This window comes from Balaenoptera physalus (genome assembly GCF_965194825.1).
Source record: "Balaenoptera physalus genome assembly, chromosome: 7".
In the NCBI taxonomy this organism is placed as follows: Eukaryota; Metazoa; Chordata; class Mammalia; order Artiodactyla; family Balaenopteridae; genus Balaenoptera; species Balaenoptera physalus.
The window spans coordinates 27463693-27490361 of record NC_138886.1 but is presented as its reverse complement, the minus strand read 5'-3'; the positions used below and the strand labels follow the sequence as shown (position 1 = coordinate 27490361).

General features: G+C 38.9%; 1 protein-coding gene across 7 annotated transcripts in view; it reads left to right on the top strand.

Moving 5' to 3' along the window:
* The first annotated feature begins 399 nt into the window (after nt 1-399).
* Nucleotides 400-26669, top strand: part of FSD1L (fibronectin type III and SPRY domain containing 1 like) — a 70011-nt gene continuing 43741 nt past the window's right edge. For 6 of the 7 annotated variants that reach the window (XR_014266182.1, XM_082471205.1, XM_082471207.1 and 3 more), the window contains exons 1-3: nt 4714-4925; nt 17885-17980; nt 20248-20379. Coding sequence is in view for 6 of the 7 variants with exons in the window: in XM_082471205.1 (XP_082327331.1) it covers nt 4911-4925; nt 17885-17980; nt 20248-20379 (243 nt within the window). In the remaining variant the exon portion in view is untranslated. Of the gene's footprint in view, nt 469-4713; nt 4926-17884; nt 17981-20247; nt 20380-26669 lie in introns of those variants that run through there. The other variant, XM_082471208.1, reaches the window with a different exon arrangement.

Sequence of the window (26669 nt, the reverse complement as noted above, 5' to 3'; positions counted from 1 at the left end):
TCAATCATGCAGTCTCAATCGGGCCCATACCATCTTCAGAGCATATGCAGAGGGAGAGGGGCTGCTGAGCAATGTTCTTACTAGCAACATTGAGTCTGCTCTGCTGTGTTGGAGAGACCTGGCTGGGGGCCAGCATCCTTTCACACAGAGGAGCTCAAGAGGCAGATAAATTTGCTGTGTCCTTGATCATTCTCTGAACATGATGAATCCAGGGGCATTTCCAGAGCCAAGGTAGGATGTGATGGAAACACCTGTGTCTTCCAGACCTCACTTATCTCAGTGTCCCAGGGGCCTAGCATAAAGCAGGCCATCATTCATGGAGAAGGGCTTGTGACATAGTAACATCATAACGGCTACAGTTTAGTTAACTGCCCCTCTCATGCTCTCTCCCAGGAAAGAGTGGGACCTCTTGTGATGGATCTTATGAGAGTGAGGGTGGGGAGAAGAGATTCAGAGTGCATTCCAAAGGTGAGTACAGTTGCAAAGCTGAGTCAGAAAGGGAATGCATAGTAACTGGCCTCTAGTTTGAAGAATGAAAGAACCTCAGGGTTCGGAAAGATGTTAAAGGTTATCTCTGCCAGTTATTTTCCAGTGCCTGATCCCCCCCTAGGACAGCTCTGACAAGGAAAGGCCCAGCTCTCTGTTTGGACACCTCCACTGATGGGGACCTTCCAACCAAACAAAAATCCATTCCAGTTCGGTATGGTTCTCTTAGAAAATTGGACTTTTTGTTGAGTGGAAATCTATCTTCCTGTAGCTTCCACCAAATTGGGTCTAATTCTATCTGTGGGAGGCTAGAGGACAAGCCAGATTCCTCCACCACACAACAGCCCTAGAGAGATTTGAAGTCTAAATGACTGTGTCCTCCCTGAGTTTTTCCTCTCCAGGCTAAATACTCACAGGTACTTTAATTGTGTCTCTTCTCACATGGTTTCCAGGCCCTTTGTCAGATTTGCGTCCACTGACTGCTTCCCGCTTTGCTTAGAGCTCTCCAAGTATGGAGCTAGACCACCCCACAGAGCACAAGCTCACGTCAGACCAGAACCATCCCTTTCCTCCTATGAGAGCTTCTAGGATCAGAAATTAGTACTCCAAGTTCCAAGGGGTTCCAGGGATTTTGGGTGAATTTATTTTTGGTCAGAAGGGGGCAGGAAAAAAAAAAAAGAGATTTCTGTGGTTGGGAAGAGATGATAATAGATAATATTTTTTGAATGCTTATTACATGCCAGACACTGTGCTTAACACTTAATATGAATTCTCTCATTTAATCCACTCAACCACCCTTACAGGTGGTACTGTTATGATGCCCATTTCACAGCTGAAGAAACTGAGGCTTAGAGAAGCTCAGGGTTTTCCGAGGCTATGTGGTGTATGTCAAGACTCAGGCCAGATATTAACAGGGAGCCATGGGTGAAGATTTGGCTTCAACAAAGAGCAGCATCTGGCCAGTGATTATGCTTCAGAAAAGCCAGGTATGACAGTGAAAACTGGTTAGGGGTGAGGATAGGACTTCTAAGACCCCAGAGATCAAGAAGCAGAAAGCCATGCCATGGTGGCACAGAAGGATATGATGTACAAGGCAGTAATAACAGTAGCAGCTACCATTTGTTAAATGTGTCTAAATCAGGCGTTTTGCATACATAATCTCCTTTAATCCTCACAACAACCCTAACTGGGAATTACTACCACTATGATCGCTATGTTACAGATAAGGAAATTGAGGCTTACTGAGGTTAAATGACTCACTGAAGGCTACACAGCTGGTAAGCAGCAGTGGCAGGATTAAAATTCAGATGGCTGACTCCAGGGCGATGGCCCTACACTGACTCCCAAAGGGAAAGACTGTTGGCAAGAAACTTAAGGGAAGAAATTTTCTCTCCCAAGAGATGGGGGATCCCAGAACTTACGAGGGAACTCAGGGCTGCAGGCGATGCCTGGCAAGAGAGAACAGGAAACCTGGTTCTGGAAGAGACAATTTTGCCAGACTCTTTAAATCAGCAGTGCCAAGCCTAAGGCTATCCTAAATTGGGATTTAGTCAGAAAGGCTGTCCTGAAGGCCGAGGAACCTCATTCAAATAAATTTCTATGACCAGATATGCTATCTCAGAATCAGAAACCTGTGTTGAAAAGTCATCTGTTTTTGTGCTTCTGTAGTTCTCTTTTTCCTTTTTTTTTTTAAACAATTTGCTTTCTCTCAGTTCAATGGCGATCAAACTTTAGTGTGCATCAGAATCACCTGGAGGACTTGTTAAAACATTGATTACTGTACCCCCCTCCCACCCCCCGGATATTCTGATTTAGTAGGTCTGGGGATGAAGCCTGAGAATTTGTACTACTAACAAGTTAGCAGGTGCTGCTGATTCAGCTGGTCTGGGGATTACATTTGAGAACAAGGGCTTTGGTTTATTAGAAAAGCTACTTTTGAAAATTTCTAAACTGACTCGGCTGTGAAGAGGCAAAGGACTTGCCCACAGGCCAGAAGCAGCCCGAGTGGGTCGGGGAGCAGACTTAGTGCCCCGCTAGGTGAATGCCTGCTGTATGGGTTAGGGAAGACAGAAGTCACAGCTAGAAGAGACTAGCTGTTTACAGATGAGAATGAGGGAAACCAGAAGGCCCGGGAAGCTGGGCAGGGAGCCAGACTGGCCAACGGAGACAGAGATCTGGCGAGAGCAGAAATCAAACGGGGTAGCACTCTTGTCAAAAGCTGCAGGCTCTTGGCTGGGCTGCAGGGAAAGAACTAGGGGAGCGGGGAGGCAAGGGGCCAGGAGTGAGCTCCTGGGATGTGGCCTGGGACAGAATCTGGAGATCGCATTTCAGCTGTGACTCACTGTCTCCAAAGCTTCTTTCTGCCTCCTTTGGGGGTTAAGCCCATCAGTCACAGAGTGCCCAGGAGTTACCCTCTGACAGTAGTGAGGTAAAGTCCTTGCAGCAAGAGAACTGGGGACAGTGCTAAATGCTGTTTCTTCTTCACTGGGTCACACAGTGGCAGGCAGGTGCAGGGCTGGGGAGCTCACAGTAGGGTGGTTTGACTTCTGATGTTCTCCAGTCCCTAGGCTGCATTTCTCCCTCATGGGAAACTGACTCAGCTGCAGTGCGCGTGCATTGCGGAGAATGGCCTGCGTGGCTGCAGCGGTAGGCTAGTCGCTGGGTGCCTGGCTGGTCTCATCTCTCCTCATGGAACTGGGGCAGCTTGGAGAGGAGGCTCCGTTCCCTTGATACCAAGAAAAGGAGCATCTCTCTGCAAGGCTGCATGCCACTACTTTCAGATGCAGGAGCAAAATTGTGCACATAGGCCCTGGACCCTGGTCTTCAAAAACAACCCACCTAGCCTGAACTAGTTTTTCCTTTTGTTCCCTTCATCCCATTTCTTGTACATGTCTGTCCAGTTAAAAAAGGATTTATTGAATGCATACTAGATGGCAGGCCCTGTGCTGGTGATACAGATATGGGTAAAAGAAATTTCGACCCACAAGTATAGTCGGGGAGATCCATCTACAGAGATAATTACAGCCTTGTAGGATAAATGCTGTTTCTTAAACATAGAGACCGTGCCCTCTCAGGACCTTTGTATTTGCTGTTTCTTCTATCTAGAATGCTCTTCTCCAAATGTTTGTATAGTTACTCTCTCACTCTCAGGAGTGACCCGAGAGAGGCCTTCCCTGACTCTCCTACCGAACATGGAGCCCACACAATTCTCTGAGTCCATTTATCCCATGTAATTTTTCTCTGTAAAATGTCTAAACTCCTTATATTTTATATATATATATGTATGTATATAAAATGCCTTGTCACTGCTGATTCTCAGTCCGTGGAATTGGTACCTAATAGGTACTCAATATATTTTTCCCTTTTGTTCATTCACCATAAATGATTGCCCACTTGAACTTTTCTGAACCTCTCCAGTCATCGAAATGGAAGATGAGGCCTGTCCACTTGGGGAAGAACATTTTGAATCGTACCTTCCCAAGCTTTCTCGTCTCTAGTGTCTCCTCAGTCCAGACTGAGCAGGTTCTAGCTTCCCACCAATAACTGTAATTACTGAGCATTAACTATGTACTGGGCACTTCCAATACGTTATTTAATCTTCATAATGCTCTGCGAAGTCAGAATTATTTCTTATTTTACCAAAGATGAAACAGGCTCTGGGAGAGTAGTTGCTCAAAGTCACAGCGAGCAAGGTTTCCAGGGGGCTCTTTGGGAAAGGTCTACCAGGCTCCACAGTCTACCCAAGTTTCTGTCACGTTCCTACAGGCTTTCCCCATGTTTCCACTACATCCCCCTCCCAGCCATTTCCTTCTCACTGGACCGCTGGGCCTGTCTTAGGCTGGCTGCTTCTCCAAGGCTAGCATAAGGAGGTGCTTCAGATGTCTGCAGGATGGAGAAGGGGCTGATCTATCTCCAGGGCCAGAGCTTTCCTTCCCCTGCCCTCCCCACGGACCCGGCTGCTGGATGCCCAGTGGTCCATTCCAAAGCCTGCAGCAATCGCGCGCTCTGGAGGAAAAAGGATGTGGGAAGGAGGGCGAGGCTTCTTCAAACGACCGGCGGGACCGAGGGGCGAGCACTCCTCTCTCTCTGACGCTCCGTCGCTGCACCGGATAACCAGCACCCCCCTTCCACCCCTCCCCATCTCGTCTCGCAGCAGGGCGCGTGCGCAAGGCGCTCCTCGCCCCCTCCCTTCCGCGGGCCGCCCTTTCACCCTGGCAACGGCGGCGCGACTGCGGCGCGCGCGGGGCTGGGCGCGGACGGGGCGCGGCCGGGCGGCGCCGGTGCGGTGTGAGGCTGAGGCCGAGGCGGCGGTGGCCCAGGAGAGTAGCTGCCGCGGGTAGCCGTGTCGGCGTGTCCGACCTCCTTCCGTCTCCTCGCAAGGTTCTTCGACGCGGTTTTGGGTCTAGCGGACACAGCCCCTGGCCATGGACTCCCAGAAAGTAAGCGCGGGGGGGGGGGGCGCTGGGCCGCCGAGGCTGGGCGGAGCGCCCCGGCCGGGTGGGCGGTGGGCGAGCAGGGCTGACCAGGCCAGCCTGGGGCTGGGCTATGGCCGCGGAGGGCGAGGCCGCCAGGCCGCTTTGCTCTTTCCCAGGAGCAAAGCGGCGCCCGCCGGGCTGCGGGGACCGCGCCCCGTGATCCTGGATAGCTTCTGTCCTGTACTTGGTCCTGGGTCCTGGGCCCTGGCTCCTGAGGGGATAGCGGGAGCCGCCCCCAGTTTTTCATCATTTTTTTGCAACGGTCTGGGCCCCCTTTGATTCTCGCAGCCTCCCGGCGTGCTAGTGAGGGTTTATCCATCCTTAGCAGAAGAGGAAGCCAAGGCACATGGGGGTCTACCGGCTGACGCCGAAGCTGACCCCTCTCCTCGACCCAGTCTTCTCCTATCTTGGCAAAATCTGTGCCTCTTTAGGTCGGGAACCCGACCTCCTTAGTACCGCCCCTCGCCCCAGCCTTGTCCACCGCCCAGCCCTCCTCGGGACTAGTTCACTAGAACGTCTTGGTGTTTAGTGTTGGTTGAATTGAGAGAAAAGACTGACAGTTGTCAGAGCAGCGGTCCCACCCTCCGACCAGTTCAGTGTTGCTGGTCAGTTACCTTAATGGTTGTTTCGGCATGTTTTGTACTTTCTGAACAAGTTAAAGAAAGGGTATACAGAACTAGCCGTTTATATTAACCAAAAAAAAAAAAAAAAAATTTAGAGAACATAGACAACGTTATGAATACAATTAGAAGTGTTATTAATATTTAGTTATAATCCCTATATAAAAATCAACCACCGTGCTCTCTTTGTTAGATTATAGTAATTGAAATATAGTGCAGTATAGGAAGGAACACAGTGTTACTAATAATGTAGCAGGGAAAAACAAGGGCATGTCCAAGAGGCCATTCTTTTCTATTATTAGATAGAAAGCACTGGAAAAAACGTTAGAACATTGTTTTCTATAATTTTGCCTGGATTCACTTCCTTGAGGAGCACTGGGGGCATGAGAGAATAGTGTAGTGATGTGTTTAGCGTTAACTATTACAGTATTTAACAAAAGTCATATGATTTCATTGTATGTGTGCATCTTGAAACTCAGGTATATTCAGTTTTTTTATTTGCATGACTATTAGTAAGACATTTTTTAAAAATTACATTTTGTGTGTTTTGATTTTGTAAAACATTTCAAAGCTTATTTAACTTTTTAAATAAAAGTCATGTGGTATCTGAGTGGACGTTAGTTCAGAGCAAATGGAAGGGCAAAGACTTGGAGTCCAGAGACTTGGGTTCCATGCTGCTATATGTAGCTCTGTGATATGGAGCAAATTACTTAACTATGATTAATCAATTTCCTCATATATACAGTGGAAATAAGAATATTGTATAGAGTTACTGTAAAAAGCAGGTAATATAATTAAGTATGAATTATGTACTTTAAGGTACAGTGCCTTAAAGTTTACAAAGAATAAGTACTAAAATACTCTGTGTGCTGTAAAATATAATTTTAAAAAGTATTTTAATGTGGATCATCTTATTTTGCCAGGGCATGCATTGTCTCTCATTTTAATGAGGACTCAGGAGTTGGAGTGAGTCCTGCAAGGTCATACCACTAGCCATACATAAGGCTAAGGCTAAGATCTGAACTTGATTTCATTCCAAATCTTGTATTTGAGTACCTACACATACTGTGTACAGTTTTACCAGAGGTAGCGAAGAATTAGCTGTTCTTTCTCACCGGTACTAATGTATCTGAGATAACTTAGAGAATCAACTTCTCAATATTAGAAGATATGTTGAATTTCATTGATAGTATCAAATAATATTTCTAATAAAAAACGCTTTGCTTTACAGCTTAAAATAAGCATCATGTGTTGATGCTTATAACCAATTCAGTGCTCTGAATTTGAGCATTCTTTTCTCATGAATTACTGCAGAATCAATTATATACCTCAACTAATAATGAACTGAGCTGGTTATGTATTTCTCTTGAAATAAGACAGTAGTAGTACACCCCTGGCATGATTTTTCTTTTCAATTATAGAATGTTACAACGAAAATAATAGCAGGGATGATACCTTAGTCAGCATAAGGAAACATAGTTACTGCAAGTGGCAAAGGGTGAGAGTGGCTTGAATATATACCCATTTGTAAGGTATTTGGGATTTGGGCTTTAAATTATTAAGAGGATGGCTTCAGAGTCGTCTCCAGTCCTGCTATTTATCAACTGAATGAGGTTGGGCAATTTGCTGTCTCCCATTTCCTCATCTTTAAAGTCTCCTTACCTCAAAGGGTTATGAAGATTGTGTTAATTTTTAAAAATCACTTGGTGCCTAGCACACATAAGTACTATCCGTTAGCTATTAGTAATCTCATAATCTCAACTTCAAAATAACTTTATCCCTTTGTTGATAATTTGTATAACCGTTTTTCTAATCCAGTCTAGCCATTTCTTACCTTTGTCCTTACGTTTAAAGCATGTTTTCTGTGTTTATGTCTGTAATAAATGTTTCAAATGATGGTGCCAAAGAAGAGTTGTTAAATCCTAATTGAAAGAGGATTGGAAGTTCTGACTCATGCAATCTGACAATAGAGGTTAAGTTAACTGGACAGTCTTACAGAAGCTTGATGGTGGCTAGTCAGCAAATGGATTAGCTTGACCAGCTGCTTTTTTGTCTGTGAAAACAACTTGGACTTGTGTTAGCAACAGATGCTCTGTTTGAGTAGAGGAAGAAAACATAATTACCTTGGGTATGTAAGGTGTACTGTTGGATACAGAAAACCACAGTATTATCTTCTAGAAATAAACAGAGGGATTTTGTTTATATCGAGTTTCTGGGACACTTGTGAACAGGATGTGTTATGGATAGGTGGCTTTATTTGATACTCAAACCTTTTGATTATGTCCTTAAGTGGTTTTAAGATAAAATCCCAATGGTTTCTTTACCTGATAAAATGTGTATGTTCAAAGAAACCATTGAAACAAATAAGACATTTGCACCTTTCTAGAATCTTGGTGCTTAGAATTTGATAGTTTCAGTTAAATTCTTGTGCAGGAGATCATTCATATTCATAGGGGTTGCTGTTTCTAGGAAAGGTTTGTGCTGTAGGAATAATAAAGGTGGAGAGGAAAGGGGAAGGGATCCCAGAGGAAAGATGTCATCAAGAGCATACATTGTCAGTTGTTTGCTTTTCCTCACTTTTCCCCGCATATTCTACTTTCTGCTTGGAAAGGAATAGTGACAGTCAGGCAAGGCTTGATGTGCAAGACTGGACAAACCTAGACTGAGGAGATTGAACTGAGTAGGGAGAGTTTTAAAGCACAACACAACCTGCAACCAGTAGCATGTCTAGACTTGGCTTCCTCATCCCAGTTTCTTCCTCTGCCCTGGTATATGCTATCCTTTGCCTTCTTGTTGTACCCTAACAGTTCAGAGACCTCCACCATATCCAGATAACCCACCGTCTCTCATGTTCCAAAATTACGCCTTTTTCTCAGTTCTGAGGAAAGGAAAGAGGAATGAAATTTGAGTATTGTTCTGTATACAGTATTGTATTAGACTGCTTTAAATTCTCACAACAGCTGTTATTCCTATTGTAAAGATATGGAAGATGGAACTGAGAGAGGTTAAATAACTTGTTCAGAGTCACACAGCTAGCAAGTGGTAGTCTGGATTCATACCAGGTCTTTCTTCACAGCTCAAGCTTTTTTCATTACCACCCTTCTTGCCTCGCTCCTTTGCCTTTAAATGGTGGTATGATTAATGTCATTAAAACTTAAGATATTAACTTAAGATATAAACTTAAGATATATCTTAAGATATAAACTTAAGATATATCTTAAGATATATCTTTATCTTAAGGTATATCTTATATCTTAAGATAAAACTTAAGATATAAACCCCTATAAAGTAGTTTTTTGTTTGTTTGTTTGTTAAGAAACTAGTCTAGTAAAAATCGTTGTTAGAAAGTATAGAACATGATTTAGATAAAACTCTGGAATTTGGTCTCCCTTGCTGCTACAAATCATTTTTCTGTAGTATATGTATCTCCCTTCTCTCCAGCTCTCTTTCTTTTTTGAGGGAAGGTCTTTGCTTTCTAAAATAGAGGTGTGAACAGGAAAGTATAACTGGGGTTTTATACACCCCAGCCAAGCACAACTGCAGTCATTCCCGTGGAGTGGATCAGAGTAATCTGGGATGTACAAGGTACGAAGTACCCTCTTCAAAGGACCATGCTGACGTACTCGTATCACTATGTTTAAATACAGACACCTTCATTTTTATTGAACTTGACAGTTTAAAAAAACTAGAAATATAGTGAAACAGACCTAACTTTAAAAAATTTTTTTAAAGACAATGGTTCTTTGCAATGCCTGGCTGAATGTAAGCAGGATTATTCATGCAGCAAACACATATTGAATGCCGTAGTGATAGATATTCCACTCCAGTGTAGGGTGGACAATTCTTTGAAGTTACTGGATTTTTTCTACAGCTTTCTTTTTGTATGTTTTATATCCTCAGTTGGCACTTCTTCCCAGCCACAAGGTTCTGATGAATCTGGTCTCAGTTACTGATATTTGTTGATGATAGCTAATTATATTTTGAACTAATTTATAATAGTGTTAGCACTGCCAGCCTGTGCACTTCTGTTGCATTATAAATATAAGTAATACAAGTTTATTGTAGGAAATTAGGAAATATAGATAAATGAAAAAATAAAATAAAAATCACCCATAATCCTGCCACCCAGAGATAACTTCTTTTAACATTTGTATATATTACAGTCTAGTCTTTTTTAATGCATATAGAAACTTAAAAAAACTATGGTATCATGCTATGTATAGTGATTTATAATTTGCCTCTCACTTAATATGTAATGATATCTTTTACCATGTTAATATCATTCTACAGCACTTTTAATGATTTAGCAGAATTCTTTAATATGGATATATATTACGTGATTTTTTTTTAATTTTAATTTTTTTTGGCTGGGTTGGGTCTTTGTTGCTTCACGCGCGCTTTCTATAGTTGTGAGCAGGGGCTACTCTTTGTTGCAGTGCGCGGGCTTCTCACTGCGGTGGTTTCTCTTGTTGCAGAGCACAGGCTCTAGGCACACGGGCTTCAGTAGTTGTGGCATGTGGGCTTCAGTAGTTGTGGCTCATGGGCTCTAGAGCGCAGGCTCAGTAGTTGTGGCGCACGGGCTTAGTTGCTCCGGGGCATGTGGGATCTTCCTGGACCAGGGGTCGAAGCTGTGTCCCCTGCATTGGCAGGAGGATTCTTAACCACTGTGCCACCAGGGAAGCCCTACTTGATTTTTAGTTAGTATCCTTTTGTCATACGTTTATGTTGGTCCTAACCTTTTAATATTATAAATAACAGTAAGATGAACATCTTTGTCGTCAAGTCTCGGCTTATACTCTTTAATTATTTACTTAGAATAAATTAATAGAAATGGAATTACTGAGTCATTGTGTATATGCTTTTAAATATCTTTTGATGTGAATTGCCAAGTCGCGCTTCAGAAAGGTTATGTCAGTTTATACTGCTACCAGTGGTACCTGAGAGTACCCACATCTCTACTTCCATTCCACCTCCCTTAATTAGATGATGGGACCTCTGGTTTCCGTGGCCGAATGTGAGCCTCCTAGACTTCATTGGATGGAACAGCCAGTTCAGAGGCCGTGAAAATGGATGAGGCTTCCTCAGCCTCTGATACATTGTAGTTCCTCAAATCCTAGTTGGGAAAGAACCTCTTCTTCTGCCCTGATATCTGCAGCTGGGCTCAGGGTGAAAAGACAGTATTCCCCACCAGGTCTTTTATTAGATTTTTTTTCTGTGGATCACCTCAGTTGCATCTGTATACAGAGGTAGTAATCCCAGCTGTTTCACTGTTACAGAGGGCGTAGCTTTCTACCAGGTAACTATTTATGATTATCAGATTCTTGAATTCCTCAACAATATATAATTCTCCTTTTCTAGCTCGTTGCATCACTTTTGAGCACAATACTCTTGTTATGTGTTGCCATAGCTATGGTCAGCTGGTAAGATTCTGGTTGTCTAACTTACCAGCTGGATAGAGCATTGTGGATTTCTATTCATTACCTAATTCAAAGGAGAGGTCTTTGGTGTGGAGTGATACAAGTGGCGTAATTCCTGGTGGCATTAGGATTTTTCACTGATCCCTTTGCTCTGGTTGCAGGAACCCTGTGACTGTTTTGTACAGTGCTCTGCAGTGTATGCAGCCTAGAGTGGTGTAAAAGTACAGACTCTGGAGGCAGCTTCCTGGATTTGAATTGTGACTGCCATTTGACAGCTGTGTGATCAAAGGAAGTTTCTTAACTTCTTTAACCTTCTCTTTCTTCAACCATAAAATGCAAAGACTAATACTACTTTCTATTGTGATGATTAAAAAGATAGTCCATGTTAGAAGCTTAGCATAGTGCCTGGCACATAGAAAGTGCTTAATGAATACTAACTGAAATGGCTATAGTAATAGTTTGGCCCCTTTAAATTGTAGATTGATTAGTGATATTTGCAGTGGTTCTAGATTTGTGTATCTCAGCTCTCTGGAATACTAATGTAGAATTGAATCAGAAATTTTCTCCTGGTCTGAGTAGACGCTGGTGGGAAACCCATATATCACAGTGTCTAATTATGGCCACTTGGTTATTGATGCCTTTGGATTCAGAGTAGCATATAAACACGGGTATAATGGTTTTTTGCCACTGGTTCTAAGAGCAGGAAGTTTCTGCATCATAACTTCAGGGGCTTATTGCACTGGATAGTTTCCAGTTAAGTAGCCCAGTTGGCAGAGTTTTTTGTTGAATGCAGAATTAAGACTCACATTTGAATTTGTCGTATCCACATATATTAAGCTAAAACCAGTAGAACCATGCCATTTCAAATGGTGACCGTCCTCATGTTCTCGGACATAATGATCATACGCCTGTGGTAAGCATAGCTGTTACTGTTGCCCTTGTGTTCGGCAGGGTGGCGCATGTTACCGCCGGTTGCTCATCCCTAGTTTTTTCCAGTCTTAAAGAAAATCTTAAGTCCTTTTGATGCTCTTAGATGTTGACTTTCTTTTCATGGACCTCTGATCTTTGTTTTCAGGTAGTACAGTGCTAATTGTTAAGAGCACAGACTCAGGAGTCAGACTGTCTTAATTTGAATTCTGGTTCTGCCACATACTAACTCTGAGGTCCCGGGCAAGTTACTTAACCTCTTTATACCTCAGCTTCCAAATTGGAAAATGAGGATAACCAAGTATCCTACTTCATAGGATTCTTGAGAGGATTAAACAAATTAATGTATGTAAAGAGCTTAAGATAGTGCTTGGCCCTTAAGAGTATAAAAGTGTTAGTTATTATTTTGTTTAGAGTCAGTTGATTGTGCTTTTACTTCACATGATTTATAGGGACTATAAGCATAACTTTAAGCTGTGCTTCTTTGAAGACGGTACCTCGTGCCTTGTACATCCCAGATTACTTTGAGCCGTTCCATGGGAATGACTGCAGTTGTGCTTGGCTGGGGCGTGTCATCCCCCTCCTCCTTTTGTTAACATAGCAGTTACCTTAGACTAATTCCATAGTCAAGTAATTGAGAGGCTTAATTTTGATAGTGTAGGTTTTCTTGAGCTCCTGGTGACTGAGGTGCGTGACCAAAAGATAATGGCTGAGATTGCCTATGCATACTGCCTCTGGAGACATACATTCTATATATTTTGCTGTGATCCAGCAGAATTCGTATTTGTCAAAACATATCTTCAGACCTGTATCACCTAAAGCTTTTAGTCATGGCCACCTGAAGTCTTGCAAAATCAGTTATATTATCTAGATAAACTTCAGATAATTTATATTGCCTTTATCCATCTATGTTTATCTGTCACTTTATCCATCAGTATTTGGAGGGTAATGGGAGACTTGAGATCTGAGATGAAGTCTGAGAGACCCTGGTAGGCATTCTTTCAGGTTGATAGAGTCCCAGTTGAAAGTTGTCTTTGCCCTTCTTCACCATCAGGCTTTGATAATAAAAGAAATGAAGCAAGTGTGCATGTGTGTGCACGTGCGCGTGTGGGTGTATACTTAGATATATAGAATGGGCTCATTCTATACTTTTTTGGAACTTGTTTTAACAGAAAATTGTGTATATGTTTTAGAACAGGAGGAATTGATAAATGTGAGGGTTCCCAGGTGGGAAGCAAAGCATATTAGAGAAACTCACAGCAGGCTACTGCAGCTGGAATACAGCAAGAGAGAAGAAGTCTGGTGTGAGTTGAAACAGGTGAGGTAGGCAATGGGAAGATCATGCAGGGTCTTACAGATTATGTAATGTCATGTTTAAGGTCATGTTAACAGCTCACGTTAAAAGATTTTCAGTTTTATCCAAGGACTTGTGGCAAGACGATTAAGCAGGAAGAGTGATGCTAACATATTACTCTAGCTGCAATATAGAGAACTGATTACTGGGGAGAAAGAATGGATCAGAGGCCTGTTAAGAAGTTTTGCAAGAGTATAAGTTGCGATATGATACTGACTTGTGGTAATAGTGATTACAGAGTTATTTAGGAGGTAAAATCTACAGAAGTTGGTGACTGCGTGTAGAGCACAAATGAAAGGAAAGGATGTAATGATGATGGCCTAGGTTTCTGGGGTTTTTTTCCTTCCAGTTTTATTGACATATATCACTATATAAGTTTAAGGTGTACAGCATAATGATTTGACTTACATACATCATGAAATGATTATCTCAGTCAGATTAGTGACCATCCATCATTTCATGTAGATAAAAAATAAAAGAAAAAGAGAAAAGTATTTTTTCTTTGACGAGAACTCTTAGGATTTACTCTCAACAACTTTCATATATACTAGGCAACAGCGTTAATTATATATAACATATAGCAGTGTTAATTACATTTATCATGTTGTGCATTATACCCCTAGTACTTGTATCTTTTGACTACCTTCATCTACTTCTGAGTCCCCCCACCCCCTCCCTGCCTCTGGTAAACACAAATCTGATCTCTTTTTCTGTGAGTTTGTTTTTGAAGTATAATTGACCTACTGTGTTAATTCCTGTAGGAATTAACTATGTTAATCACACAACATAGTGATTTAATACTGCTATGCATTACAAATGATCACCCCAATAAATCTAGTTACTATCTGTCACCATACAGTGATATTACATTATTATTGACTGTTTTTACCACACTGTACATTTTATCTCTGAGACTCATTTATTTTGTAGCTGGAATTTTTTACCTTTTAATCTCCCTCACCTACCTCACCCATCCCCCTACCCCTCTCCCCTCTGGCAACCACCTGTTTGTTCTCTGTATCTATGACTCTTTATGTTTTAATATGTTTGTTCATTTGTTTTGTGTTTTAGATTCCACATGTAAGTGAAATTATATGGTATTTATCTTTCACTGTCTGACATATTTCACTTAACATAATACCCTCTAGGTCTATGCATGTTGTTGCAAATGGCAAGATTTCATTCTTTTTTATGGCTGAGTAATATTCCAGTGTATATATCTCACATCTTCACTAATCATTCATCTATCGATGGGCACTTAGGTTGCTTTCTTATTTTGGCTATTGTGAATAATGCTGCAGTGAACATAGGAGTGCATTTATCCTTTTGAATTAGTATTTTCAGATTAGTATTTTTGTTTTCAGGTAAATACCCAGAAATAGAATTGCTGGATGGTATGGTAGTTCTATTTTCATTTTTAAAGAAACTCCCTACTGTTTTCCATAGTGGCTGCACCAATTTACCTTTCTACCAACAGTGTGCAAGGGTTCCTTTTTCTCTGCATACTCTCAAGAGCTTGTTATTTGTTGTCTTTTTGATAATAGCCATTCTGACAGGTGTGAGGTAATATTTCATTGTGGTTTTGATTTGCATTTCCCTGATGATTAGTGATGTTGAGCATCTTTTCATGTACCTGTTGGCCATCTGTACGTCGTCTTTGGAAAAATGTCTGATCAGGTCCTCTGCTGATTTTTTAATTGGGTTTTTGTTTTTTTTTTTTTTCTGTTTTTGATTTTGAATTGCTAGGTTTCTGGTTTTACAGCTGGTAGTGCCATTGGCAGAGATAGAACACTAGAGGAGGGCTCAGGTTTAGTGGAGGACATTATGACATGTTGAGTTTTGAAGTGCTTTTGAGAATATCCGAGTGGAGATTTCAAGTAAGCAGTTGGATTAAAATGGTCTGGAGCCCAGAGAATAGGTGCTGTACACAGCTTACATCACTTTCATTGAGACTTCTGGCTTTGCACTTCCTCCTCAGCTTCTTTATCAATTACTTGTGTCTCCATTACAAAAGCTAGTGATTAAATTTGGAGGCCCTGGAGGGGTAGAGTAGGGTAGAAAACTCCATGCATTATGGTATCTTTTAGTTCTTTTTTGCCTCTTTCTCAAAGTTTTTTATCCTGCCCTGGTATGTTGCTTGCCATATTTAGAAAATACTTTAGAAAAAGTTCTACTGGACTTGCCTCCCCTTGCATATCTCCTATATTAGGAACACAGTATCCCTGTATAGATCTCTTCCCTGGGTCTTACCACCTAGAGAAAACTTTAACCTCATGTCACATACACAGGCTAGGGTAAAGTTTCAGAACTCAGCTTATGTAGTCCTGCTTTCAGAACTTTTTTCTTGGAATACCAGAATTTCTATATGTGTTTATATTATGTCAGATTCTTGAATTATTTTTTTTAAATGATACTCCTTTCTTTTTTTTTTAAACATTTGTTTATTTATTTGGCTGCGCCGAGTCTTAGTTGCGGCACACAGGATCTTTTAGTTGAGGCATGTGGGATCTCTTAGTTGTGGCATGTGGGATCTAGTTCCCTGACCAGGGATCGAATCCTGACCCCCTGCATTGGGAGCGCAGAGTCTTAGCCGCTGGACCACCAGGGAAGTCCCAGATTCTTGAATTATAATAGCTGTATGTGGATAGAAGTTAAAATGTTACAATCAAGTTCCTTTACTAGAAATTCACTAATTTCAGTGGACAAAGCTTAAGCTCAAGCTGTGATTCTCCAAGAAAATTCCAGTGGTTTAATATGTCATTGAAGAGTCTTAGCAAACCAAAATATTAAAACAATATGTAATTTATTGTATGGGTGTTTCATATAATGGGCAAATTGGTTAGGTTTAGAGGCAGTATTCTAAAGTAGTAAAGAGCATGGGCTTTCAAGATAGACTGAACATAATCATTACCTTACAAGCAGTGTCACTTTGGGCCACTGATTGAATCTCCATTTTCTCATCTATATAATATGGATGTAACCCTACCATTGGGAGGGTTAGAAGAGGATGCAGATAGTCAGTCTGTTAACCTGAAAAGCCCAATCTTAATTGAAGCTTACTGTACACAGGCCGAGGACTGGCAGAACCATTTTTACTGTTCCATTGTGTTTTTTAAAGTATATGGAGAGTCTGTCTTGGATGAATACTCGAAAGACTCTTAAGTCTTCTACCCTCCTTTTCTACATCTCTGTACTACCACTCTCGTCCCTCCAGCTGTGCCCACCCCTCCCCCAGGTACTGGCTGCATTCTGCGTTGTCTTTGTATTCAAATCTCCATGTACCTGTTTCTGGAGGGAACACCGAGAGGATAAACAGCTAACTCTTTCACAGCATAACTTCATTGTGTTATTATACTAAAATAACAACAGTGGTGAGGATGGGAAGAAATAGCATTGGTAAGTGAAGCAGAGAGGCTTAGTCCGGCCCAGGGATGATAATACCTACTTATCTCCAGGGATTGTTGGGGGAATGAAATGAGAGCTGTAATTATTTTAATTTTTTTACTATAATGCTTTATGAACATTTATATGAAATGTTATCCCGTTATCAGATTATTTCCTGAGCTCTTTATATTTAGCCTTTTATCAGTTTTTGATAATATTTTGAGGAGAAACTTTATTACACAAAATCTTACAGGAAATTATTGAAATATTTGTTTGTAGGTGCTTATGGAAATAAGGCTTGTACTTCTGGGAAAAATTATAAAGTGGAAGTACTTGCTTTTGATTTTTACTGAGAATACAAGTACCTTGTTTGGATTTTGCTTTTACTACCCATGAAGAGTTATTAAACAACTAGACCTGTGATGTACAATGTGACAGCACTTGTCACATGTGTAATAAAAAGTGAAATTAATTCAAGTTAAAATAAATTTAGTTCCTCAGTTGCTCTGTCCACATTTCAAGAGCTTATTAGCTTCATGTGGCTAGTTACCACCATACAGAACAGCACATATATAGGCTATTTCCATTATAGCAGGAAATTTTGTTGGACAACACTGAAGTAGAGAGTATGAGAAAGTTAAATAATCAAGTGTTTAAATAGGAAGCATTATCAAAAAGTCTGAGGTATTTGCTACTAAAATTACCTTATTTATTATGGTTCTATAGCATCTGTAAATATTGCAATGAATGTTGTAATTTTAACTGCAAATTTATTATCTACTTTCATATTTCTAAAATATGTTTTTAATTTTTATAAATAAATAAAATGTCAAATTTCAGTGTCTCTGCTTTTATTCCTCATTTCCTGATGTTGATTAGAAGTTTCCATTTATTTTTGCAACGTTTAAGGATTTGGCTCGTTTGTTTGCCATGGCCTTATGACCTAAAGTAACAGTCTTTATGTTAAATAATATTGATCATCTTCAGTGTGAAAGATATGGTGGTAATTAAGTTGTACACTAGGAATAAGAGGTTGTAAAACAGTACCAATATATATCCCATCTTTTGTAATTATAGCGTTTGAACAATGAACAGTTTTACATTGCTCCTGTTTATTATGTAATATACTGTTACATACAGAGTTTGTTTAGAGAATTGTTGTTATAAAGTTTATAATTCTCTTTTAATAAAATATAGTGTTAAAATTTTTTTTTATCCTAGGAAGCTCTACAAAGGATCATTTCAACTCTGGCAAATAAAAATGATGAAATTCAGAACTTTATTGATACACTAAATCAAACACTAAAAGGAGTTCAGGTATGAATCTGTTTTAAAAAAAATTTGTGTGAATATGTCACAATTAATGATTGTTGGGTCGAATCAGAAGTATAAATATACACTGTCAACTATAGATTATAAACTAATGGAGGTGAGGGCAGGGTTTTTAAATGGCAGATAAATAAAAATGCTTTATTTGCTATTACCACATTCTCCATGGAAAGATCGAATAGTAAGGGAAAAAGAAAACTCTGGAATATTGCTAGGAGTATTATAATGCTCACTTTTCTTTCTTTCCATTTCATGTTTGTCTTTTCTAATTCCAATTAAGAGCAAATTGTGCCTTTCTAAAAGTACTGGGAAGCTAACCATTTCTTTTACTGTAAATAGTAGAAAGAAAATGTAGATGATAAGAGGTCCACTTGCAGAACTAGATGAAAGTAAGATATAAAAGTAAAAGGTAAAGTGCCCATTGAGGAGAGAGGGGAATACTTAAGGAAATGGTCCCAGGTATAGGTGGGTAATCCATACTGTAAATAATCAGATGTTGATTGTGGAAGAGACCTTAAGATAAGCTGGTGATGCTTCCCCATGAATGTGCCTTAATTAATTTAAGGGTCATTTCTTTGTGAAATAAACATAGAAGATTTCCAGGATACTTGTAGACAGTGAATCCTTCCCTGTGGTTTTTGTTTGGTTCAACCTAGGTAATTGCATGGCCTGTTAAACCTTATGGTCGTGTATTTTCTTTACTTCTGAATTTGCTGTAATTGAAGTTAGTTAATTATAATCTTCACCAGTTTAACTGTCTTTCTCAAACTATTTTATTGGAAAATTTGGTGAATCCACTAATCCAGTTTCTTTAAATAAGCAGAGCTAGTGGTTCTAAAGCTCTTGGTCTATGGGCAAGAGAATCATCACATTTGAAATCTGTAAAAGGGTACCTTTAGATAGAGCTAGCTCACACTGTTTTTCTGATTGACAGATTATTAGGACTTTACCTTAGCATCCATAAAAAAAATAGAGGGGGAATTAAGCTACACCCTCGTCACTGAAGATGGGAGCATAAGCTGTAGTGGACGAGAGACCATAAGAATGTGCCAGTTGGTTATTGAGGGGGAAAAGAGCGGTCCAATTCCTTTTTACAGATGAAAAAATTGAGGTCCAGGAATTTAAGTGGCTTGTCCAAGGTCACACCGTTGCTGAGTGGTTAATGTGGAATTTGACTTAGATCTTCTGCCTTTCAGACTGCACATTTCTTCCTCCACGTCATGTTCTTACTACTGTAAAGAAACTAGTAAAATGATTAACACCACTTTTGGTAAGACTCCAGTGAGATGATGTCTGGTTTTTATAAACATTTTAAGCAAAAGTTTGGATTGTAATATTACAGTAGATTTTGTGTATTAGTTTTGTAAACCAGTGCCAATTTCACTTCTCTTAGTTGAATGATTCATCTATGTTGAAAAATGCCTTAAGATAATTTCTTCTATCTCATAATTGTTGCAAGTGTGAATATCGCTTATCTAGGGATTTCACAGACATTTTATTTCTTGTTGAAATAGCATCATCTTGCTTAATGAGGCAGTGAGGAACTCTTGGAGGTCAACAGACTTTATAAACAGATTTTAGTTTATAAAATTTAGAAGTTTGACTACAAATTCTAGTCAGTAGATGATTTCTGAGGTTCCTTCTAGCACCGAAATTCAGTGTTTGATAAATCTCTTAGGACCCAGTAAGGAATTGCTTAGTGTTTTAATTCTGCTTATCTTATGTAAATGCAGTGTTTTAGGCAACCTGAAAGATTTAAAAATTTGCGCAAAATCAGCCCCATCCCTATATGCCCAGACTATTTCTCAGAGTTACAGAATCAAAATCTCTGAAATATTTTATTAAAATCTGCTTCACTGATGATTCTGATGCACACCAAAAGTTGAGAACCACTGGCTTAGGGTCTGCCTTAGAGCCTAAAGGTCTGGACAAAGTTGACAACCTTAAAACAAACTTTCACATTGTCCTGTGGAAACAGTCTTATAAAAGGTGAGGAGAGTATGGGCTAGTTCATAAAAGGCTGCTTAACTCATAGCATTGCTGAAGTAGAACTATCAGCATTAGCAGCCAGCTTCTTGGATTCATCTGTTTTTAAAGGTGTATGTCAAATATTAGAATTTTAATTATTTTATGATATTAGGCTGATATTAGATTCATAATATGAATCTATTCTCTTCTTTGATAAGTACTATATCTTTTAGTTTTTTAATGTTTGACAGCTCTCAAGTAAAATCTTTGTTTTGTTTATTAAACAGGAAAATTCTTCTAACATACTTTCAGAGTTAGATGAAGAATTTGATAGTTTATACTCCATATTGGATGAGGTAAAAGAAAGTATGATTAACAGTATCAAGCAGGAACAAGCTCGTAAATCACAGGAGTTACAGGTGAGATCGTGCAACTATTTAAATATGAATAATTTTAGTCTGTATAATGCTTGATTTATTGAAAGCAAAAATTAGTGAGTTTTTTGTATAACTGTACTGATATCTTGTAGAACAATGATTCTTAACTTTGTTTTGGTCATAGATATCGTTTTTTTTAAATTGTGATAAAAAACCTAAGATTTACCCTCTTAACCATTTTTAAATGTACAGTAGTATTAACTATATTCACATTGTTGTGTAACAGATCTCTAGGACTTTTTCATCTTGCAGAACTGAAACTCTATACTCATTGAACAACGCCCCATTTGCCCTTTTCCCCCACTGCCTGGCAACCACCATTGTATTGTCTACTCTAGATATCTCATATAAGTGGAATCATACAGTATTTGTCCCTTTGTGACTGGCTTATTTCACTCGGCATAATGTCTTCAGATTAATCCATCTTGTAGCATGTGTCAGGATTTCCTTCTTTTTTATGGCTGAATAATATTCCATTGCATGTATTTACCACATTTTCTTTATGTGGTATGTCCATTTATCTGTCTATGGACATTTGGGCTGCTTCCATCTCTTGGCTGTTGTGAGTAATGCTGCAGTATACGTGGGTGTATATTGAAATTTTGATAGTGATTGAATTGAATTTGTAGATTGCTTTCGGTACTATGGTTGTTTTAACAATATTAAGTCTTCCAATCCATGACCATAGGATGTCTTTCCATTTATCTGTGTCTTTAATTTCTTTCAGCAGTGTTTTGTAGTGTTCAGTGAATAGGTCTTTTGCCTCCTTGGTTAAATTTACTGCAAAGTATTTCATTCTTTTTGATGCTATTTTAAATGGGATTGTTTTCTTTTTTGTTTTTTACAAAGGAATAATATTTATTTTTCATATGGAAAATTTAGAAAAATTATAAAATAGAAAATAAAGATCATCCATAGTCCTGTCACTCAGAAATAGTCACTATTTTTTTCTTTTTTGTAATATACATTTAAATATACATATATAATACACATGTATAGGGACATTTTTAATAGAATTAATATCTTATGTATAATTTTTAACCTGGCTTTTTAATCATTTATTATGCCAGATACATTTTCCCATGCCATTGAAAAGTCTTTGAAAACATTCTTCTTAATATTACCTACCAAAATTTGTTAAACCAATTCCCTATAGTTAGGTATCTAGTTATTCTGTTTTTTGCTACTGTAAGTAGCTCCATGTTGTACAAGTATTTTGTATTTTTGTGGACATCTCTGATGATTTCATCAAGATTAAACAACATTTTTGGTGTTCTTTATACTACCATATTGTCTTCCAAAATGGTTGTATTCCTTTACCCTCCCTGAACAAGATGCAAAAACGATCTTTTCACTGCTGGGTAAAGATATATATTTTTTTAATTTCTACCAACTAAATGGAGGGAGGAAAGCATGTTATTATTTGAAGTTCCTTCATTATTAGGGTGAATATTTTAACATGCTTCTTGATGTTTTTGCCATTTATGAATTATCTTTTATGTTCTTTCCCTTTTTTGGTATTGGTATGCTTGACTTGTTGATTTTATTTATTTATTTTTTCTGAATTTTGAATTTTATTTTATTTATTTTTTTTATACAGCAGGTTCTTATTAGTTATCTATTTTATACATATTAGTGTATATATGTCAATCCCAATCTCCCAATTCATCCCATCACCACCACCACCACCACTACCCCCCCCTTCCTTTCCCCCCTTGGTTGTCCATATGTTTGTTCTTTACATCTGTGTCTTGCAAACCAGTTCATCTGTACCATTTTTCTAGATTCCACATATATGCCTTAATAGACGATATTTGTTTTTCTCTTTCTGTCTTACTTCACTCTGTATGACAGTCTCTAGGTCCATCCACGTCTTTACAAATGACCCAATTTCGTTCCTTTTTATGGCTGATATTCCACTGTGTATATGTACCACAGCTTCTTTATCCATTCGTCTGTCGATGGACACTTAGGTTGCTTCCACAACCTGATTATTGTAAATAGTGCTGCAATGAACATTGGGGTGCATGTGTCTTTTTGAATTATGGTTTTCTCAGGGTATATGCCCAGTAGTGGGATTGCTGGGTCATATGGTAATTCTATTTTTAGCTTTTTAAGGACCCTCCATACTGTTCTCTATAGTGGCTGTATCAATTTACATTCCCACCAACAGTGCAAGAGGGTTCCCTTTTCTCCACACCCTCTCCAGCATTTGTTGTTTGTAGATTTTCTGATGATGCCCATTCTAACTAGTGTGAGGTGATACCTCATTGTAGTTTTGATTTGCATTTCTCTAATAATTAGTGATGTTGAGCAGCTTTTCATGTGCTTCTTGGCCATCTGTATGTCTTCTTTGGAGAAATGTCTACTTAGGTCTTCTGCCCGTTTTTTGTTTGGGTTTGTTTTTTTAATATTGAGCTGCATGAGCTGTTTATATATTTTGGAGATTAATCCTTTGTCTGTTGATTCATTTGCAAATATTTTCTCCCATTCTGAGGGTTGTCTTTTCATCTTGTTTATAGTTTCCTTTGCTGTGCAAAAGCTTTTAAGTTTCATTAGGTCCCTAAATGGGATTGTTTTCTTAATTTCCTTTTTGGATTGTTCATTGTTCATATATATAAATGCAACTGTTTTTTGTGTGCTGATTTTGGTCACAGATGTCTTTGAGAATCTGAAAGCTATGGAAGAATACAAATGTTCTCTTTCTCTTACAAACATGCTGTACACACACAATTTCCCAGTATTAAATATGCTTTCAAGTCTGTCCATTCTTCCCAGGTTGAGATTTGTTGTTTATATTTAGGAGGTGGGAGTTGTATTGCAGTTGAACAACATGGGTTTGAACTGTGCGGGTCCACTTATACACTGATATTTTTCAATAGTAAGTACTACAGTACCATACAGTCTGTGGTTGGTTGAATCGTGGATGCAGAAGAACCACAGATATGGAGGGTCAACTCTAAGTTATATATGGATTAACCCCCCCATTGTTCAAGAGCCAACAGTACTTAAATCATTTAAAGGTAATTAGTTTAGTCATAAAGTATCCATAAATTTCAATAAATAAGAAATTCATTCATTTAAAAAAGCAAGATTGGAGAATAAAGGAAAACTCAGCATCTTCTGAAGATCTCACCCATGACTCATCCTGTGGAGATTTCTGTTCTGTCTTGGGCCGAAATCCTTCATCATAGCACCAGTTTGGAATACCCTTTAAGCGTTCAGTTGCTTAATCTCTAACCTTCCCTTCTCCCTCCCCATACTTTTTCTCTGCCAGAGCAGCTCTAATTATCTTCATTGTATTCACCAGACGCCATTTCTGTCAGCCTGGCCTATACCACATATTAAACTTGCTACCAAAATGGTCATGAGTCATATTTTTTCTCCTACATTTTCCTCTTCCCATCAAGTGACAAAAATCTCATGCATATTGAATGTGCATTATCAATTCTTATCTGCCACCTTTAACCATCCCTGGAGTGAGTGATGCTCCAGTGCTGCTATTATTTTTCTTCTCTCTTACCTGTAAGTTTCAAATACCTGGTTGGTGCCTTTTTTTGTTGGCACCTTCTTTCTGCTTAACTGTGTATGCAGTTTATTTTTCTGGCATTGTTAATAGGGAAGCTGGAAGCAGCCAATAGACACAGTTTTAAAAACTTGCAATTGGGGAGTTCCCTCGTGGCTTAGTGGTTAGGATTCCAGGCTTTCACTGCTGTGGCTTGGGTTCAGTGTCTGGTCGGGGCACTGAGATCCTGCAAGCCATGCTGCATGGCCGAAAAACAAAACAAAACAAAACAAAAACAAAAAACCTTGCAATTGGCTAAATAAAATTGAACTGTTAACACCCTTCATTAGAGTAGAAACTTTTCCAAGGAGGAAAAATACTTCCTCCTTGTCTCATATTATTCACGTATCTTATTATATTGCTAGGTTTTAAATAATGGCAGTTGACTTGCTTCTCTTAGGTCCTTTTCTCTACTTTTCCCTTTCTTCCTCTCCTCAAAATTCACATACACTGGAAACAAAGCTCATATGATAATAGCTTTAGAAATGCATTATTAGACATTGAAGTCATAATTATCATTGGATTTTTAAAAATTATTTTATCATCTTCATTATGTCCTGTTATGCTTACTCTAAAGATAGAGTCATAAAAGAATTTGAAAAACCTTGGAATGTTCCACATCTTTTAATGTTCCAAATTCATATTTGAGAAGCTACTTTAATAATTTATGGGGAAGTCAGTGATAATATTTGATTGCCAGTATCAAGATTTTATGCATTCATTCAGTAAAATTTGAGTTAGGCTATGCTGGATTTAGAGTAAGTAGTAGTGAGCAAAACAGTTCCTGCCCTCATGCATTTCACATTCTCATGGAGGGTAATTTGCAAGAAATGCAGAAGAAAGGAAAATCAAATTCTTTTGCCAAAGAGATTAGAATTTATAAGAGTAAGCAAAAATGTATGTAAGATATAACCGATTTAAGAATAATGTTAATGTAAACACTCTACAGCTGTATATAATGCAGAGGGATCATGAAGGGAATTGAGTTCAGGAGCAAATCTTAGAAACTGATTTGAAACACTTTGAGGGAGGGAAAAGCTTACTTAATAAAGGGAAGAGAGGGTATTCCAGGTAAGAGGCAGTTCAGTTGTTAACATAATCAAAGATTAAAAGTCTAGAAGAGTCTTAGAATCATCTTTAAGCCAAGTCACTGCTGATTTGGAGGAGAGATCTAATACTCATGTCATGGCATGTGGATTTTGATATTTAGGTGTGCTGTCCTTAAGTCAAGATGTTTGAGATTTTCAGAATTAGGTACTCTCTATCCATTGTGGATTTTTGGTTTAAAATATGTCCTTTGACTTCTAGAAGAAGTGTGATATTTTCATATCAGAACTTACTTTCTGGCAGCCCTATACAGAGCTAGGTATATGTGTGTACACATAAAATCTATAGTGCTCATCTTAAAACAGGCTGCATTTATTGCTCTTGTAAACTATTGAATTTATATTTCTAGTTATTGGCTAAATTCCCAGTAATGAATAATTGGGTCATATAAATTTATTTAACCTTTTTTTCTCATGGAGTCTTAGATGAACTTTGTCCACTTTGGGTTTTGTGACTCTTAATTACAATGCTAATGAACATAATTATTATTATTATTTTTGCAACTGATCTGATTCATGGAAATCTTCCATGCAAACTGCATTTGGGCTCTTTTTAAATGAGATGATGTTACTCTGATTTTTTGATCAAGTATTCTATCAAATTCATCATTAGTTGTTGAATATTGATGGGGAATTCAAAATGTTGCAGAAAATGAGAGGAACAGAGTTCTAAATACTCTTTGGAAGTGGTGACTGCAGAGATGTTAGCACCATCTTTTCTTCCTTATCATCATTTCAGATCTTCATTTTTTATAGCGATTCCATTTTTTCCATCCTTTTATTATCCTTTGTGATTCTTAGTACTTGACTTTTCTTCTCAATGGCACAAAAATTTTCACAGTTTTTTTTAATGTATTTTTTTAAAATAAATTTATTTATTTATTTATATTTATTTTTTGGCTGCACTGGGTCTTCGTTGCTGTGTGCGGGCTTTCTCTAGTTGAGGTGAGCAGGGGCTACTCTTCGTTGCAGTGCGTGGGCTTCTCATTGCGGTGTCTTCTCTTGTTACGGAGCACAGGCTCTAGGCACGTGGGCTTCAGTAGTTGCAGCATGCAGGCTTAGTAGTTGTGGCTCATGGGCTCTAGAGTGCAGGCTCAGTAGTTGTGGCGCACGGGCTTAGTTGCTCCACGGCATGTGGAATCTTCCCGGACCAGGGCTCAAACCCGTGTCCCGTGCATTGGCAGGCAGATTCTTAACCACTGTGCCACCAGGGAAGCTCCTTTCACAGTTTTTTAATAGAAATGGTTATCTAGGGGAGAGCACGGGATATTGAGGGGACAGTAGGTTGTAAAATAAAACTCTTAAGTTATTGAGATGTAAGCTTAGTGAACATAACTTCATTCTTCAGTATGTTCTTGTGTTATGGTTCAAAGGAAAACCTATGGTGATCTCAAACCATAAAGCTTTCTTGGGGTAGTTTGAAAACCAAGTATTAAAAAGAATCACAACTTGGCTACTGATGCCATTTCTTTCTTTATTTGGAGTTAATAGAGCATCTCTGTTCTTTCTTTGGGTTCACAAACTCAATAGCATGTTGTTTTTATTAAGGTATTTTAATAATTCCTCTGAATAACTAAGTGCTCTTTAAGTTGTAATCCTTT